Here is a 20,170-nt window from a genome sequence, read left to right on the forward strand (position 1 = left end):
AAGGGTCAACAGTAATGTCATTTTAAAGTTTTTTTCTGATTTTTATACAATTTTTAAAGGTTACACTCCATTTACAGTTATTACAAAATGTTGGCTATGTTCTCTGCATTGTACAAATACATCTTTGTATCCTATCTTACACCCAGTAGTTTATACCTCCCATTCTCCCACCCCTATATTTCCCCACCCTCCACTGGTAACCACTAGTTTGTTCTCAATATCTGTGAGTCTGCTTCTTTTTTGTTATATTCACTAGTGTGCTGCATTTTTTAGATTCCACATATAGGTGTTATCATACAGTATTTGTCTTTCTTTGTCTGACTTATTTCACTTAGCGTAATGCCCTCCAAGTCCATCCATGTTGCTGCAAATGGCAAAGTTTCGTTCTTTTTTATGGCTGAGTAATATTCCATTGTATATATAGACCACATCTTCTTTGCCCATTCATCTGTTGATGGACACTTAGGTTGCTTCTAACTGTAATGTCATTACAGGTACACATTTTAATCACCTGGGAGATTTTTTAAAATAATGATGGGTGAGATTTTTACTGAATGGTTGGCTAGGGTTCAGCCATGAGTACTTTTCTTAAAAGTTTCCCAAGTGGACATAATATACAGCCAGAATAAAGAACTGTTATATGTATGTATAACGGGGAGATGCATATTAGCTAGCAATAGGAATTATTCTTGGAGGGTGGGATTAAAGAGAAAAGTGAAAAAATGGAAATTTTCCTTTTTCCTGTTGTTAATAGTATATGTAAGTTTTTTCCAATGAATACAGATTACCTTAATGTCTAAAACAAAACCTGAAAAATATTAAGCAATATAAATTGTTGTTATTAACATCTACTTTTGGAGTCAGATCTGAGGTCAAAATCAAGTTATATCATGTACTACCTTTGTAACATAGGGTAAGTCACAAAACATTGATGAGTCTCCATGTTCTCATATGTAGAATAGGGGAAATTACAGTACCTACCTTATTCCCTTGTAAAGATGAAATGAGGTAATGTGTATAAGGTACCTCAAGCAGTATGCAGCATATAGTAAGCATATAGTAGACAGTGCTATTGTTGTCATGCTATTCCATCAGTGTCAAAACTGCAGGTATGTCATGGAGCAAGAGGACAGAATAGTCCATTGAATTTGGCCAAAGGGGTTAATTTGTGACTTGTAGAGTGAGTTTACTAGTGTGCAGAGAGCAGAAGCAAGTTTTCTGGGAACTTAAGGAGTGAGAGGATGAGAAGAAAGTTGAAGCAGGGAACTACATACTTTTAAAGTGTGGCATTGAAAGAAAGGAGAAAAATAAGGTGCTATCCAGAGGGAACAGTGGCACCAAGTGGAAGATTTTTCAAGAGAGCAGAAACCTTTGTGCATGTTTGAAGTTGAGAAATGGGACCGGGATTAATGAAATAGAATGATTGATTAATGCAGAAACAAAATCTAGATGGAGTCAGAAGTTATGACATCAAAGAAGATAGATGTAGGAATTAATCTTGGCAGGAGAAGGGAGTATCTCAGACAAGGAGGAAGCAAATAAGGTGACCATATGGATATTTTGATGTAGAAAAAAGAGATTAGGTAGTTTATGCCTGATTGCCTTGATTTCTGTATATTTATTTGTGAAATAACTGTGTGCCAGATACTGTGCTAGGCTCTGAGTACAGAACAGTATGCAAAACTGTCCTTCATGAATGGTGCTTTTGTTTTAGCTATTCTCTGTAGCCTTTATTATCATACGACAGCATACTTAAGTTTGCTCTTTGAGGGTCTCTCCCCACCTGAGTATAGCCTATATAGTGACAGGGGCGTGACTTGTTCCTGATGTAGCCCTGCTATTACAATACCAAGCATATAGTAAGTGCTAATGAATATTTACTGAAAAACTAAATGAAATATTACCTACTATGAGCCACACATTTAGCCCACTTTAACTCATTTAATCCTCATGATAACCCTGAAAGGTAGACATTACTAATGCCATTTAGAGGTGAGGCAACGGTCTCAGAAAGAGTATATAAATTCCTTCATGGAGTTTTTGATAGAGAATATCTGTCTAGAAAAAAAGTTTCATTAATTATTGGGTACTTTAAGAGTTTTCTACAGTTCTTACGAGGAGAGAAGGAAATGTATGCAATAAGGTTATGCCTTTATTCTATTTCTTATAATTTAGGATGGTTTTAATTAGGTCAGGGTCATGTGTTTATAGAGAGGGCTTCAAAAATATATTCATCCCTTCAAAGAATAACTGTTGTGTCAGCTGCTTACACATTTCTACCAATAAGTGAACTCATAGTTTTTGCCATAATGCAGAGTTTCTCTGTCTTTAGGTTGTTTTCCGAGGAGGTGAAGGGGCTTTGCAGGTTTTGCCTCCCCTGGTTGATGTCATTCCTGAAGCTAGGCTAAACTTAGTGATTTACTACCTTCGTCAAGGTAAGAAAACTGTGTCTTGGTCTTGCCTATTTAAGATATTTTAGAACATTTAATCTCTAACTGAACTACTTGCTTAATCTTTAAAATCAATTCATAGTACTTCCAAAAATATGTTTGCAACAGGTTCGTAGGACAGAACAAATTTATTGGTATTTATTTGTTGTGCCTTTTCTCTTTATTCTTTCTTTCCTGTTCTGTTGCTTCCAATCTCTCACTCATTCTGTTCTTTTCTTTTCCTCTTATTTTTCTGCCCTTTGTTCTCTATTCATTCTATTTCAGTTTTTCTGTTTTTTTTTTCCTTCCCCTCCCTTGTTTCTTCTTTTTCTTGTGTTCCCCTATGTGTAATGTACATCTACATTTTCTTGAGTCTTTTCTTTTTCATCATTAATTGTTTTTTATTTGCTCTAATTGTCTGCTTTTCTGTTTATTTGTACCCCCAGCTTCTCATGAGAAATAGTATGATGCAAAGAGAACGTGATATTTGTTTCCCCTAAGTAAGGATAAAATTGTTAGACACATGCCTAAAACAGTCTTTTATCTAACAGTTGTGAGTACAGGGTAGGAGTTACCATGCAGTGGTGCTGGCACTCTGTCATGGACCTCGGACTAACAGTGTGGGCCTTTTTAGGTGCATGGTAGAAACCAACCAGACAACATATTCCTCATCGAGGAAAATGTAAGTGTTTATTAGCATAAGAACATGAACTTAGGGCTTCCCTGGTGGCGCAGTGGTTGAGAGTCCGCCTGCCGATGCAGGGGACGTGGGTTTGTGCCCCGGTCCGGGAAGATCCCACATGCCGCGGAGCGGCTGGGCCCGTGAGCCATGGCCACTGAGCCTGCGCTGTCCGGAGCCTGTGCTCCGCAACCGGAGAGGCCACAAGAGTGAGAGGCCTGCGTACCACAAAAAAAAAAAAAAAAAAAAAAGAACATGAACTTGCAAATAGTTCTCTCTAATTTGATATATAAGCACAAAGAAATATGCTTTTGGACGAGAATTAAAGAAACACTTTATATATTTTATAAATTAATTTTTATTCTAAAAATTTTCAAACATAAACAAAACAAGTTAATAGTATGAACATCCAAAATGAACACCCAAATATGCATCCCAGATTCAACAGTCTTCTAGATATTGCCAGTCTTTTTTCATTTGTCCTCCCTCTCCCATTTTTGTTGCTGAAATATTTTAAAGCGAATCCCAGACTTCATGTCATTTCACTCCTACATACTTTATATATCTTTTAAAAAAATGGTTGTTTTCCTTATATAATTACAATGCCATTGGCATATACTTCCCCATTCCTTATTTTTGGCTTGAACTTTTAGGTGCTCCATGGCTTAATATGGGTTTCCTACAGATACTTGATTATCTACTACTCAACATTGAACTTGATGGAGAGTTAAGAGACAAAAAAAACAAATCATACTTCCCATGAATGTTTGAAGGATCTTATCGTTTGGGAGACTGTTTCAGAAGAGTTTGCTAGGATACAGATTAGTATAGCTACTTATTTCTTATATTTCAGATGATGTACAAGAAGCTTACAACTTAATTAAGGATCTGGAACCTACTACTCCTCAGGTAATTGCGAATGTGTTGCATTTTTACTAAACAAGTTCTGTTGAAAGTGGAATTTCAGAAGGCATCTTAGAGACGATTCTTGCTTGTAGAATCTCAGGAAAGATCGTATATATTGATCTAGGAATGTTAGATGAGACTTTTTTTTTTTTTATGTGAGACTTTTGAGATGAGAATGAATATCCTGGGCTTTTTGATATTTGTAAACTCCTGTATATGTGGTCATCTCCTCAAAAGGGTTGATGTTTGAAAATACTGAAATCTAGAATTCTGATGAAACTAGATATAGAAACTTATGTCAGCAGTATGATTGTCTGTACTATGTCTTTGTCCCCTGCTAGGTTGTTAGCTCCTTGCGGTCAGGGATTGTGTCTGTATTGCATCTCCAACACTATGTATACTAAGCACATAGTAGGCATCCCACTCACTGAGTGAAAGACTGACTGAAAACTGTTTCTAGATCTAAACAGGTATATTTCTCCAGTGTATTAAAGGCTTCAGCATCTTCTGTTCTTTTTATGAGCCCTCTTAAATAAAAATAGTACCCACATAAAAATTGATAAAGCTAAGGAGAGTATCTATTAAAGAACAGAACCAAGTCTGAAGGGGATACAGGTGAGGCCTCAGGACTCCAAAAGCAAGAATACCTTACAAAGGAGAATCAGAGGATACTTTTTCCTTTTGAGGTAAGGGATCACTAACAAAGGAAGGTTATTATATCATTGGAAAGGGAAAAATATTGATAATATATATATGATGCCATCACAGAGAATGGCAGTGACTGATAAGATGTAAAAATTATTACATAAACATTTTATTGTTAATTTTTTCCACTGAATTGAAATAAAAATAAAACTTAATTCCTGTGAGTATCCACTGAGTTTTTCTGCTTAAGATTGAGAATTTACAAATATGATGAATTCTGTTATATGAATACTTTCCTGGGAAACAAATGAAAGTCTGCTAATTCTTTCATTCAAACCAGGGATAGAACAGAGAAAAGTGACTTTGGGTAACTTTTGATAATATATATAAAGCATTAAATAGATGCAAATGGTCTATTTGAAAGATATCTCATAGTTCCACATTCCTTTTAAATTAATTAGTGATATTCCATGTGTCCAGGAGTATATCCTCAAAGGAGTGGTCAATGCAGCCCTTGGCCAGGAAATGGGTTCGGTGAGTATAAAATCACTGGTAATCTGTAGCTTGCAAAGTTATGTGTGTGGAAAAGATCAAAATGAACATCAAATTTCAACAGCAATAAGCTTACAAATAGGCTCTTTTGCAGTTCCTTTTATTTCTCCATATCCCCCAGTCCAGATTCCATTGTGAAAAGAATTCTGGGTTATTTAAAGACAAAAAAGAATTCCCTGGTGGTCCAGTGGTTAGGACTTGGCACTCTCACTGCCAGAGACACGGGTTCAAGCCTTGGTTGGGGAACTAAGGTCCTGCAAGCTGCACAGCATGGCCAAAAAAATAAAACAAAATAAAATGAAATAAAGAAAAAAAAGAAAGCTACAACCCTAAGAATTGCTGCTTTGGTTAAAAAAAAAAAAAAAAAGCCCAATTGTTAAACAGTGTGTATATATAATAACAAGAGCAAATCATTGCAAAAATTCATTCTTATTTTCACTGACTTTTTAAATTTTTATTTGTTTGGCTGCGTTGGGTCTTTGCTGCTGTGTGCGGGCTTTCTCTAGTTGCAGCAAGCGGGGACTACTCTTTGTGGCGTGTGCGGGCTTCTCATTGTGGTGGCTTCTCTTGTTGCAGAGCGCAGGCTCTAGGTGGGCGGGCTTCAGTAGTTGCGGTGCATGGGCTCAGTAGTTGCAGCTCGCAGGCTGAGTAGTTGCAGCTCACAGGCTGAGTAGTTGCGGTGTGCAGGCTCTAGAGCACAGGCTCAGTAGTTGTGGCACACGGGCTCAGCTGTTCTGCAGATCCCTTCCCACCAGGGATCGAACCCATGTCCCCTGCATTGGCAGATGGATTCTCAACCACTGCACTACCAGGGAAGTCCCTTCACTGACTTTTTTTTCACCTTGCATACCTCTGAGCTTTAATTTTGACATTTGTAAAATGGAAATAATTGTTTCTCTGGAAAAGCTTTTTATAAGTACCAAAATGCTGACTAAAATTAAGCTTTTATTCCTCTGAATATGGCATAGTAAGTTCTTTTTGGAACAAAGTGTAATATAAATAAATCTTTTTATCTCCAGCTCACTCCAAAGTGCTTCATGTAGTAGATAGGCAATAAATAGCTATTGAGGGCTTCCCTGGTGGTGCAGTGGTTGCGAGTCCGCCTGCTGATGCAGGGGACACGGGTTCGTGCCCCGGTCCAGGAAGATCCCACATGCCGCGGAGCGGCTGGGTCCGTGAGCCATGGCCGCTGAGCCTGCGCGTCCGGAGCCTGTGCTCCGCAACGGGAAACGCCACAACAGTGAGAGGCCCGCGTACCGCAAAAAAAAAAAAAAAAAAAAAAAAGCTATTGAATAAATTAATGGTTTTATTTAATAAATACTCCTTGTTATAGCCATAGCTCCTACCACAAGGTCTGATATATGATAAAAGAGCAATAAATATTTGTTGAATGAATTAGTTAATTTAATGAAGATACTTTTTTGTTGTTGTTGTTGTTGTTGTTGTTTGTTGTTTGTGTTACACGGGCCTCTCACTGTTGTGGCCTCTCCTGTTGCGGAGCACAGGTTCCGGATGTGCAGGCTCAGCGGCCATGGCTCACGGGCCCAGCCGCTCCGCGGCATGTGGGATCCTCGTGGACCGGGGCACGAACCCGTGTCCCCTGCATCGGCAGGCGGACTCTCAACCCCTGCACCACCAGGGAAGCCCAATGAAGATACTTTTAAGATAGAATTTGGGAATTGGATTTTTTTCTTCTTTTCTATCTGACTCTAAATAGGTTTTAATTCAATTGCATATTATCATTTTCTAGTTGCTTATGCTAATAAGAATTAGTACTATTGATTTGGGGAGGATTTAAAACAAGGGTATATGTTAAATCCTGACAAATATGTTAAAACCACAAAGTAATACAAATAATGTATTTTCAGCTTATTCTTCTGTATCAGCTCTGCTTTGTTTTTCAGAAGGATCATATGAAAATTGCCCAGCAGTTCTTCCAGTTGGTGGGAGGATCAGCTAGTGAATGTGGTATGTCTGAATCTGTACTTGTGAGCATGATTTATAACTGGAGTTGGTCATATACTGACTGGTGAAGTTTGATTCTCTGTCCAGGGATATATCTGTTAGGCTTCCCATTATAAAGTAGAAACTCAGACACAGGAGAGAATATTGAATTAGCCCTTCTTAACATCTCAGCTAAAATGGGAGGAGAGGATATGTAAATAGAGGAGAATAAGTATATTCTCTAGTTCATAAGAGATTTAAAAATTTGATTCTGTCTTTTATTTGAAATGTTAACTTTTATTGATTTTTCAAGAGCTCTTTATGTATAAAACTTTTGTCATGCTGTAGATATTTTTCCAGTAGGTCATTTGCTTTTAACTTTGCCTATGGTATTTTTTTCCCATATAAAAACATATCTTATTTATCTTTTCTATAATGATTTCTTACATGGGTATCAAGCTTAGAAAATGCTTTCTTATCCCTGAAGTTATATAATATTCACCTATATTTCCCACCAGTAGTTTTGTGGCTTCATTTTTATTATTAAACTATCAATCTCATCACTGAAGATTCAGTGTAAGATTTGAGAAAGGGATCTAAAAAGGGCTGACAGTTAGCCAGTGTGAACCAATATGGCTGTCTGTACCAGTTGTCCATGGCTGGCATCTATTCTGATGAACAGTGTTCATGCTGAACTGATGGTTAAATATTCTAATCACCCCTGGATATTCATTTTCTTTCAAATGTTTCACCAAAACTATTTGTTGGATAATATTTTCTTTCCCCATTTCAATTCATTTGTACAACAAAAGTGTATTGTGGTGTTGGGGATACAGTAGTAAACAAAACAAACCAATCCCCCTATGCTTGTGCAGTGTACAGTCTAGAGAGAACAGACTATAAATGTAATAAGTAGATTATAGGGGACTTCCCTGGTGGTCCAGTGGTTAAGACTCTGTGCTCCCAATGCAGGGGGCCCGGGTTGGATCCCTGGTCAGGGAACTAGATCCCACATGCCGCAACTAAAAGAGCCTGCATGCTGCAACTAAGACCGTGCACAGCCAAATAAATAAATAAATATTTTTTAAAAATAGATTATATAGTATATCTGTGCTAAGTGTTTTGGGGGAAAAATCTTGAGCAGAGGAAGGAGGATTGGGAGTGGCAGTGGTGAGGGCCAGGCGTTATCCTAATCCTCTGCCACTTCAAATACGCATCTGTTATCGGACAAAAAGTTGGTCAGGATCAGGATCAGATGGTTCCATGACAAAGTATTTCTCCATTTGAGACCAGAAGTGTTGGGTTGTCTTAGATGAGTAATGATGGATACTAAGTCACATTAGTTGCGTGTGCAGGTGTTGGAGTTGGGTGAGAGAATCAAAGCCCTGGAAAAGATCTGGGGAAAACTGTAGCCTGTAGAACATGTGCTCATGTGGGACTCTGTTAACCGCAAGAGAGATTATCGGTCATTCTTGAGTACTGTGACCTCCATCATGCTGAGGTTTTGTCCACTGAACAGAATCTGTAATTTCAGGATCTAGAAAGATGTCTTGGAATACATTCCTGTCTCTAAATTATAAAATAACTCAAAGTTCAGCTAAAGAGAACTTTTTTTTTTTTTGCGGTACGTGGGCCTCTCACTGCTGTGGCCTCTCCCGCTGCGGAGCACAGGCTCCGGACGCGCAGGCCCAGCGGCTATGGCTCACGGGCCCAGCCACTCCGCAGCATGTGGGATCTTCCCGGACTGGGGCACGAACCCGTGTCCCCTGCATCGGCAGGCGGACTCTCAACCACTGCGCCACCAGGGAAGCCCAGAGAACTTTTTTTTTTTTAATATTATTAAACTATTATTTTTAATTAATTAATTTATTTATTTTTGGCTGCGTTGGGTCTCTGTTGCTGCGCACAGGCTTTCTACTTGCAGCGAGCGGGGGCTGCTCTTTGTTGTGGTGCGCGGGCTTCTCATTACAGTGGCTTCTCTCGTTATGGAGCATGAGCTCTAGAGCACGGGCTCAGTAGTTGTGGCGCATGGGTTGCTCCACGGCATGTGGGATCTTCCCGGACCAGGGCTCGAACCCGTGTCCCCTGCATTGGCACATGGATTCTTAACTACTCCGCCACCAGGGAAGCCCCTAAAGAGAACTTTTAGTTTCATGAATACACCTGGTTTCTTTTCCCATTCCATTTCAGATACAATACCAGGGAGGCAGTGCATGGCTTCCTGTTTCTTCCTGCTTAAGCAATTTGATGATGTCTTGATTTACCTCAACTCGTTTAAGGTCAGTGTAGAATTTTCTAGATGACTTTGTATACAAAATACTGTATATAGTATGTCACAGATAAGATACTTTTAGAGTATCTTTTACTACCACCCTTTTACTGTGGTGGTAGTAGTGGCATCAGCTAATTCCTTAAGATTATTTTTGTGTTTACCTGGTATGACTGATGTTTTCATATTTTATATGTTAATGCTCAGTGTGACCTGTTCTTGGGATGTTTTTCAGAGTTACTTCTATAATGATGACATCTTTAACTTTAATTATGCCCAAGCCAAAGCTGCAACTGGCAATACCAGCGAGGGTGAAGAGGTGGGTACCTGCTTTTGAAGGCGTTTGAATAATTCTATCTAAAAACATTGTTATCTTTTTCTCAAATAAAAAGTTTAAGGGTAAAGGATTATTAAAAGTTCTGTTGTTCTTAGGTTATACTAAAAAGTACAATATAGGGGCTTCCCTGGTGGCGCAGTGGTTGAGAGTCTGCCTGCCAATGCACGGGACATGGGTTCGTGTCCCGGTCCGGGAAGATCCCACATGCCGCGGAGCGGCTGGGCCCGTGAGCCATGGCCGCTGAGTCTGCGCGTCCGGAGCCTGTGCCCCGCAACGGGAGAGGCCACAACAGTGAGAGGCCCGCGTACCGCAAAAAAAAAAAAAAAAAAAAGTACAATATAAATAGATATATAGATTTTATAACCACATTCATGTTTTCCTTTTTTGGATAAATTTTATAAAAACATAACATACATGGAGAAAAGTATACAAATCAAAGTACACAGCTTGATGAAGTTTTAAAGTGAACATACCCAAATAGTCAGTACCCAGATCATGAAATAGAATATTATCATAACCCTGGGAATGCACCCATCTCCTTTTTGAGTAGATCTCTTTCCCACAAGGCTAACCACTATCTTGACTTCTAACTCCATACGTTATCTGAATGATTCAAAATAATTCAATTGAATTATTTAATTCAATTTTGTTATTATTCAACAAATTACTCAACTCATTATTATTCAAATTCTAAGTATTTTCTAATTTCCATTATGTTTAGAAATGATCTTTTTATTATCTTTGACGATGAGTTAATCTAAAACATGTTTCATGATTTTCAAGTGTGTATGTTGTCCTTTCCAGGTTATTTTATTTTGATTTCTAACTGAATTGTATTGTAGTCATAGAGTGTGGTCTGTATAACACCAGTCCTTTAAAATCTGTTGAGACTTGCTTTATTGCCCAGTAGCATGTGCAGTTGTTAATTATTCTGTTCAAATCTTCTATATCCTCACCAACCTCATGTTACCTTGTGATATCAATAACTGAGAGAAGTGTTTTAAAATCAGCACAAAAATTGTCCTTTACTTTTCTCAGTGGCCTGTATAGAATTTGGTCATTTATAATGCTCATTAATCTAAGGCAAGCTGCTATGGATATTTTTATTGTAAAAGCATCTTCACGTTTATTCCCTTTTTCCTCCTCTTACAGATTTTCCTTTTAATCCAAAGTGAGAAGATGAAAAATGACTACATTTACCTCAGTTGGCTAGCTCGGTGCTGTGAGTCTTCTTTTAAATGTTACAGAGGAATGCTTTTATTGAGTGTTTTCTCATTTTGTTTTGTAGAATGAGTAAACTCTGGGATTAAGTGTTGTTAATGCTACTCAGTAAGGATGGCCACGCACATGTGTTACATACGTTTACCCTGTGAATAGTTCTACCATATGACATTGACGTAGCATAAACAGTCCTAAAAGATGCCAAGTTCTTCCTTTAGCCTCGTAAAGCTTCCAGAGTCTGAGTTTACATTGTTTTTTGTTAAATGATATTGTTATGCTAATTTTACCTTTTCACTTTGGTGCAGGCCTGAAAAGTGATAAAATGTCAAAAACATAATTTGTGTGTACTATAGAGCCTATCGTCTCTGTCTGTCTGTCTCTCTCTTGCTCCTTTTTTTTCACTTGGTTTTAAAATGTTCACTGAGTTTTTGAAGACATGGGAAAATTTTAGCAATTAGATTTCTAAGTGAGGCTGGAACTGTATGAGTGGGATTGAATGAATGATAGATGACTTTTCAGCAGATGAGCAAAGTAGGAACTACTGGAAGTCAACGCAATCTAAAAAGATATAACTATGTAAAGCCTAACTTAAGTATTTTAAGTATGGTAGAGTTCTGACGGGGAAACCAGCTTAATGCCGACAGTGTAAGCTTTCCCATGTAAGGGCTGCTTACCATTACTTTGTATATTTGTAACATAGAACCAAATCCATAGACTAGCAAGATGCAGAAGTGTATTTCTTGTACATTTAAAAAGCATAAATCTTTGTTTCTCTTTGTAGACATTATGAATAAGAAACCAAGACTAGCCTGGGAACTTTATCTCAAGATGGAAACCTCTGGCGAGTCCTTTAGCCTCTTACAGCTCATTGCTAATGACTGCTACAAGGTGCGTCTGAGTGAGACCTAAGGGGAAAGTGAAGATCAGTATCACATTGCTGCTTTGACTAAATATTAGGGGAAAGTGTCCTAGAGATTAAATGGCTATAGGTGAGAGGATTCGCATCGTGATATCAGAAATGTCATCCCTTTTATGAATGAACTGAACTCAGAGATAGGCAGCATTTCAGGGTTTTATATGTACATAAAACATGTATACATATAAATGAAATATGAAAGAATTTGTATGAAATAGTGGTTTAGAGAGGAGGTTTTAGATTTCTAAAGGCTATGAATCTTTAGGTACCATGCAGATAGAGATATTCATCTGGTAATTGGAAGTTTCGTTCTGAAGCTCAAGAATGATGTCCTCTGACATCGAGAGACAAATCTGGAGAAATCATCACCACTTCAATAGTAATTGAAACCCTGAAAAAAGTGAGATTACCGATAAGGGAGTAAAGTAAGAAGAGTAAGAGAGTTGCAAACCAAACCTTTGGGAAAACCATGGTGCAAATAGTAGACGAACTGTGTGTGTGTGTGTGTGTGTGTGTGTGTGTGTGTGTGTGTGTGTGTGTGTAGGGAGTTGGAAAGGCAGGGAAGAGGGAGGAGTTTGGGGCCCTATCCTATACATTAAAAGCTTTTTAAAAAGTTAGCCTCAAATTCTGGAAACTCCTATTTTGGGAATATTTCTTCCTGTCCAAAAGACAGGAAAACGTCAGGTAAAGAGAGTCTAGTATCAAATTAATCAATAATAGCTCATTGCAAAGTGAATCACTACATTATAAAGTGAATCACCATCAGTGGAAAAGGATTTAAAACATAGGAAACTTGAAAATGTTTAATAGAACTTGGTGGATGGCAATGATATTAAGTGAGTTAGGGAAGGCAGAGGAAAATAAAACATAAAAGACAGGAATTTAGTTCAACTTTAGATGTATTAAATCTGTGTTTGGGGCTCCCAGGTAGAGATATTACATGTGTGAAATTATCAGGGTGAGCCTGGAGCTCAGGTATTCATGTGAGAGGCTCGGACTAGAGATGTAGCTTTAGAAGTTAACAGTAGTTAATGGTGGTGGTGGTAGTAGCAGTAGCAGTAGCAGTAGTAGCAGTGGAGTATGGGAGAGAATGAGATTAACCAGTGAATGGGGTGAGGAACCACATGGAACACCACTATTTAAGGGATAGAAATAGAAGAGTCAGTGAAAGAGACAGAGGATGAAGATGAACAGAAGGAAAAGAAAAGAACCAGGAGAGAGAAAAAAAAAGTGTTTTTTATTACTCTTTTTCTTGTTCCTATTTTATCAAATGCCAAGGAAGGAAAATGTCAAATCTGCAACTAGATAGAATTGCAAGAGGCCTGAGAAAGCACTGCTAGGTACAGAAGAGAATTGGATTAGGAAGCAGATTCAATGAGAATAACGTAGACCACAATCTTAAAAAACTGATGTATGATTTCATATATATAACATTCTTGAAATGACAAAATTATAGAGATGTAGAAAAAATTGGTGATTGCCAGAGGTTAGGGGTGGTCAGCTGGGAGGAGAGTACAGCTTTGTGGTGATGGAATAGATCTGTATCTTGATAGGGGTGGTGGTTACATGAACCTACACATTTGATTAAATGACAGAACTGTACATACACATTGTAGTGATGTCAGTTTTCTGGGTTTGATATTGTGATATTGTACTATAGTTGTATAAGCTATAATGGGGGAAATTGGTTGAAAGGGACATGGGACCACTCTGTACTATCTTTGTGACTTCCTGTAAATTTATAATTATTTTAAAATAAAAAGACTTTAAAAAATGAACCAACTAGAGCTCTATCCAGCAATATAGATGAATTGTAAAAACATATACAAGACACAAAAGAATATTTACAGCTTTATTTCATATAGCTAACATACTAAGAGGCAACACTCAATTATATTGTCTAAAGATGTTTACATAGCTGATAAAACTATAAAGAAGGTCAAAGAACTGATGACCATAAAAGTCAGACTACTAGTTACCGAAAATAGGGAAAGAGAGGGTTGTAGTGTGGACATGACACACAGAGCTTCTGTTTTGCTGTCAATGTTTCATTTCTTGACCTGGGTGGTAGTTACACTTATATTGATATTATAGTCATTAAACTGTACATGTATGTTTCCCACACCATTTGGTGTGTTTCTTTACCAAAGAAAAAATTTTTAGGAGAAAAATTTATAGGAAGAAGGATTAACCTTGAAAAGGAATAAGAACACTTCTTTCTGAGAGATATGCAGAAAAGAGGGAAGGAGTAATGAAAGTACAAGAATAATTTGAACTGAAGGAAGGAGAGTTGTGTCTTCCCTATGAAGTATAGAAGAAAGCTAAGCTAAGATGCAGTAGAGATCTTAGGAAATTGGCAAAGGTGTAAAACAACAGTTCACAGGAAAGGAAAGGAAAAGTAACGAAACCGCACTGAGTAAGGAGGATTGCCAAGCAATTTGCAGACTTCAGTGAACACTATACATTTATGATTGCCAATCAGGAAACCTCATCTAAGCAAAATTTAATGATAGTCAGCATACTCTACAAGGCCAAGGAAATGTGTAGTATATTTGGGAAAGAAGTTTGTCAAAATGAATTAAATGTTTAAAAGACTTGCTGTTTAGAGTAGGAGTCAGTGTACATCTGGGCATTCTGAGACTTTAGGGACAAGGTAAGGGAAAGACCATCCTCTTGGGCTGAATGGGATCATATTAGCGTAAAGTGAATGATAGTAGTCATCTACAGGATGTATTGAGGAAACTTGAAAAATAACCAGTTCAAATCACAGTCATCAGAGTTTATCCTCAAGATTAGAATATGATTAGAAGAAATGACAAATATGTTGATTACAGTGTAACTTGACTATATGTAGAAGAAATGTTATATTGTTGAAAACTTAATGAAGGGAAGGGGGTTTAAACTGAACTCATGTACACAAACTGTGATTTTCCTTCTTGTTTTAATAAGGAATTGAAATTTATCTAATTTGCTAATTGCAAGTGTTGTCATTACCCATGCACTTGTTTTATGAAATTATGTTTCATGGTATCTTTACATTTAGTTTCATTCTGTGTGATCTTTTGACTACAAGTATTACCACAGTACTTTCTTTTATTCAGATGGGCCAGTTTTACTATTCAGCCAAAGCATTTGATGTCTTAGAGAGGCTGGATCCCAACCCTGAATATTGGGAAGGCAAGAGGGGGGCCTGTGTAGGCATATTCCAGATGATCTTAGCTGGGAGAGAACCCAAGTAAGTAGACAGACAATAGACACTACCTCTATGCATTTGCTGGTTCCTGGGGGATGAGAATTGCTTTCTTGGATCATGTCTTCTGAAAACTAAAAATTATCTTGATGAATAAAAGGTTAAGTTTTATATTTCTATCTGACCTTTTTCCTCCAGAATTTTTATTTTATAGAATCAGATCATTCTAAACTATGTATAATGGGGACATTGAGTATACTACAGCTCTCGAGTATAAGAGCAAGATATATATTTGGCTGCAAATGAATTGTCATTTTCATACAATGCCTTTTTCAATCTCTTCTTCTCTTTTCTTTGCCTTTTGGCTTTTTTCTTGTGTCTCTTAGTTTAGTCCTCAAAGAATTAGAAATGGAGTGAGTGTGGTTAATAACTCTTTTTTTTTCTTTTGCCTTCTCATATTCCAGGAAATACTGAGACATTAAGTCTACATAAAATTAAGTGGCGTATAGCTCCATTTGTTAAAGTTAAACTACTTAAAACTAAATTCAATTTTCTGAAAATAACTTTGTGGAATGTATTTGTTACTGATGTATAAACAGAAGATGCGACTCTTTTTTTTTTTTGGCCGCTCCACGCAGCTTGTGGCACCTTAGTTCCCCCGACCAGGGATTGAACCTGGGCCCCAGCAGTGAAAGTGCTGAGTCCTAACCACTGGACCATCAGGGAATTCCCATGACTATTTAATAAGTAAATAATCTATCAAAAATTACTTCCTGCCTTGTATCTACTTCCACTCCTAAATAAAAGTTGAAAAGAATTTGGGTAGTTGAAAGAAGATACTTGAGGGAAAACGTAGAAAACACGAGAGAACTCTTAGGGAAGAGGGTCAATCGACAGTCATCTATAGATTTGATGAGGTAATAGGGAAGTTTTAGTCTGCATTACTTAAAGCATGAGTTTAAATTTTAATTAAATTTAAGTTACTTAAAATATAAATACTGACATTTGCCAAATCTTGGTCATTAACTTTCCTCTCTTCCATATTTATTAATATATTATTTTTCTTGAAGAAATAATCTGTGCCTGGCTTTGTAAAATTTTACAGATGTGGCAATGACACCCAGTTTCGGGTGATTACCACCTTAAACAAAGGAGAAATCTGGGGCTCAGACAAGTTAAGTCACTTGTTAGCACAGAGCTGGAATTTGAACCCAACTCTTTGAACCCAGCTCCTTGATACAACTTTCTACTCTGTCATGCAGAATAAGCATAGAAATGGAAATATTTATGCCATATTAAGACAAAAAATAGCATATATATAGATAGTAGAAGTAAACAAGGAAAACTTGGATTGGTGAGAAGGATTTCACAGAATTTCCATTTTACTATGGCCTCAAAAGAATAGAAGGCTAGGAAGTTTGTAATCGGTTTTTGAATGCACCGTATACACATATCAGAAGCATATGAAGAACAGTCCCAAGTTTATTTTACTTGTTAATTTGCATTCTTTACTGAAACAATTTGTCCTTTCAAATCTTTTCCTCAGAGAGACCCTTCGAGAAGTGCTCCATTTACTGAGAAGCACGGGTAACACCCAAGTAGAGTATATCATCCGGATCATGAAGAAATGGGCCAAAGAAAACAGAGTGCCTGTCTAAACTAGCTCCGGAGTCCTAAGGAGCCAGTCACCACGTTGACATAAAATTGGAAATCATTCTCCTCAAGTTTACGTAAGATGCGGGGCTCTGTTTTACTGACACTTCCTTCCTTGCTCTTCGAGCCTCAAGATCAGTGACTGGCTTGCTTAGACCGAGCCTCCTGGCTGAACTAAGAGCCATAATTTGTGCTGTGGCTCCTGTATGATCCGACGACCAATAAGACTTTGGACTTGTCTGGTGCCTTTCTTCTAAAACTACTCAGAGTCCTCTTATGTGATTTACTGACTTGAAGGAGAATGGCATAACTTTTTTTACATATTAGCATTCCATGGCATTTTCTCCAAGCTGCAATAACAAATGCCTTTAATGCTCAAAGGTCACCATCATTCTGTCATCTTAATTTTAGCCATCTATGTACATTATCCTGTTTTACTGGGAAATTCCATAAAAAGTTTAATAGTGCAGCTCTGAATCTTGGGAGAGCAGAGGTTATAAATAGCTACATGATTCTAAGAATGGCAGTAAGATCCTTTATCAGACTGTCCAGTCATTAATAGATAATAGGCTTATGGGATTACTCTTTCAGTAGTTGAATTCTTGCTGATAATAACACAGTTGCAGTGGAGTAACCTGAATATTGCAGTTTTTTTAAAGGTAAGTACTATGAAAAAAATCTGTGTGGTACATTTGAAGATATTCAAGAAACAGTATAAAAATCTCATCAGGCACTTCCCCACTGTAATTTAGGTAACATTACAGGTTAGGTTTTTCTTCATATATCCTGCTGAATAAACATCAAGTTTTGAAAGTAGGGCTACAAAGATTATTTTATTTCTTAATGTAATGTTAATAGAATATGGATCGTGTAGAGCCCTTTGAGGGATTTCCTAATGGCTGGACTCTGTCCTAAGTCGTATCCTAGCCCAATGTTTCCGAGCTCTCGCAATATAAACCCATTACACAACTGAGCATTTTTAGGCTCACGACCTATTTTCAGAAGATAGACCTACATGTTTTATGTACCAGATTACCTTTGTTTCTATATTACGTAATTTTTTTCTGTTAGTTTAAGGTACAAGTATTACAGGTATAGAAAGTGCAGAGCCATCCCTATCCAGCCTGGGAACTGAAACTCATAATTCCTTGAAGCACTAAAGAAGAATAGTGTCAGTTTTCCCACCTATACCCCCAGCATCCACTGTGGATGAAGAATTCATATATAGAATGGAGATGGGAACATGGCAGGAGTCGGAGCAGCTAAGGAAAGAAGGTCTGTGATGGCAGAGAGCCTTTGCCTTCTGGACAGTTGCAAGGGGTTCTTCCAGCTCTGCTCAGGAAGATGACCAGTTTTCCAGTCTTTTATTTAGACCCAGATCTAATCAGTTCAGAGCACAAATCAAAATAAACTGACCTGGGGCTTCCCTGGTGGTGCAGTGGTTGAGAGTCCGCCTGCCGATGCAGAGGATATGGGTTCGTGCCCCGGTCCGGGAAGATCCCACATGCCGCGGAGCGGCTGGGCCCGTGAGCCATGGCCGCTGAGCCTGCGCGTCCAGAGCCTGTGCTCTGCAACGGGAGAGGCCGCAACAGTGAGAGGCCCACGTACCGCAAAAAATAAATAAATAAACTGACCTGAAAAACTGAATTTTATAAAACAAAGTTATATCATTTTTCATATGCCAAAGCTTCTGTTCCTTATTATGTTGTTTCTGTTTTTTCAAGAATTGGTTCTCAGTATCTAAGTTACAAGGTGGGTCAGATCTGGACAGAACCTGCTATAATCTTTAGAATCCTTGTGATCGTTACCTCACTTAAAGTATTAGGAAACGTAATATTAGAAAAAGACACATGAAACTTTTCAGTGGTTCTTTGCAATGAAATTTGTCTTCCAGTTAATTGCTATTATTTTCAAATTTCCTATACTTGGAAAACTTTTCCACTGATGGTGATTTACTTTTAAATGAGTTCTTGTTGAGCTTAACACTCTAGCTTCTCCCTGCCATTTTCCTGTCTTTTGGAAAAAAAAAGATATTCCAAAAAGAGCAATTCCCAGAATTTTAGATTAACTTTTTAAAAAGTTTTTAATCTGTAGAATTGAGACAAAAAAAACATAAAGACTAGTGTAAGAGAGATACTATCCAATTCTGTTACTAAGGATAGCTACTTCTGAAACATCTTGGTGGGCCTCAAGATTGCAGAGTAGTGTTGCATGGAGAGGGGGAGGTCCAGGCTTAGGATGTAGTGTAATGTGTACAGTTCATAGCATCAGTGTACTCTTCATAATCTGTAGCAGATATTACTTGCAAATGGAAAAAAATTTTTAAATTATTTTTGTACTTTAAAAGAATTATTATATTCCACTGTAACATATTCAAATTAAAGCTTATTATTTGGTTATTTATAGTTTTCTGTTGAGTGTGAGTGCGGGCCCTGGGTGTGTCATGTGCCTTCTCTCCTTTCTTTCCTGACCCCAGAGTAAAGGGGTAGCACAAAGTTTTGGGCTTCACAAGTTATTCTTTTTGAGGGGAAAGTAGATATCCCCTGAGAAGACTTGTCCGCTAAGGCCTGTGATTCCTGCTCAGTCCTATTAGGTTTGGCTCTTTACTGTGTTACAGCCCATTCCAGAAGTTGTTTGACCAGTGCATGATATAACGCCTCATATGCAGAAAGCTCCCAAATACTTGTTGACTGAATAATTAAACATACAGTAACTGGTAGAGCAGGGGACTTGTGAGACCTGACCTCATGTATTCTGGTTCCCATCTAATTGTTGTTTTATGGTGTGCCAAGCATATCCTAGATGCTAGGGATGCAAAGAGAAATAACGCACAGTCCTGATAGATAACCCAGTCTAACAGAAGTATACACAACTAAACACAGTAAAGTGTGACTGTTTTCTCAATAGGAAGAAGCTATTGAGAGATAAAATAAGGCAATGGGAATGTTTGTATCCATACATATGGGACACCCCCTACCTCATTTTGGAGAAGCAACCAGAATGGATCCTGGAACTCAACGGCTAGCAAGATGTCCAGGCTTCTGCCATGTGAGTAGCACATGCAACATATATCCAAGTACACAGAAGCCAAAGGACTGGTTTCCTTCTTTGTGGCTTGATACACTTAAAAAGTTGCAAGCAAGTGGGCATTAAATCACAAGTTATATTTACTTTCTAATGGCAAAATGAATTAGTGATTTACTAGTTCCTGTACTTATGACTTCCTCAATATGACTTAGGTAAATAGTCATCTCTCTTCTTCATCCTATAAAATACTTCTCAGGTTTAAATGTATTTTATGGTAACGTTCAAACAGTCTTCTATTCAGAGATGCTCTCAGAGAAGCAGAGCTAGAGACCTGATGGTTGCCCATAACATACCTCAACTCCGGACTGTAGGAATATGTGAAGATATGAGACGCACACAATA

At 37.8% G+C, this 20,170-nt stretch overlaps 1 protein-coding gene across 3 annotated transcripts in view; it reads left to right on the plus strand.

The window, feature by feature from the left end:
* Positions 1-19,001, plus strand: part of IFT56 (intraflagellar transport 56) — a 36,531-nt gene extending 17,530 nt beyond the window's left edge. For 2 of the 3 annotated variants that reach the window (XM_079932267.1, XM_079932268.1), the window contains 10 exons: positions 2,333-2,435; positions 3,962-4,017; positions 5,140-5,193; positions 7,116-7,179; positions 9,346-9,434; positions 9,660-9,743; positions 10,914-10,983; positions 11,764-11,870; positions 15,000-15,133; positions 16,635-19,001. In XM_079932267.1, the coding sequence (XP_079788393.1) occupies positions 2,333-2,435; positions 3,962-4,017; positions 5,140-5,193; positions 7,116-7,179; positions 9,346-9,434; positions 9,660-9,743; positions 10,914-10,983; positions 11,764-11,870; positions 15,000-15,133; positions 16,635-16,746 (873 nt within the window). In that variant the 3' untranslated portion in view covers positions 16,747-19,001. The remainder of the gene's footprint in view (positions 1-2,332; positions 2,436-3,961; positions 4,018-5,139; positions 5,194-7,115; positions 7,180-9,345; positions 9,435-9,659; positions 9,744-10,913; positions 10,984-11,763; positions 11,871-14,999; positions 15,134-16,634) is intronic. The other variant, XM_079932269.1, reaches the window with a different exon arrangement.
* Positions 19,002-20,170: the final 1,169 nt, after the last annotated feature.

This window comes from Stenella coeruleoalba (assembly GCF_951394435.1).
Source record: "Stenella coeruleoalba genome assembly, chromosome: 9".
Lineage (NCBI taxonomy): Eukaryota > Metazoa > Chordata > Mammalia > Artiodactyla > Delphinidae > Stenella > Stenella coeruleoalba.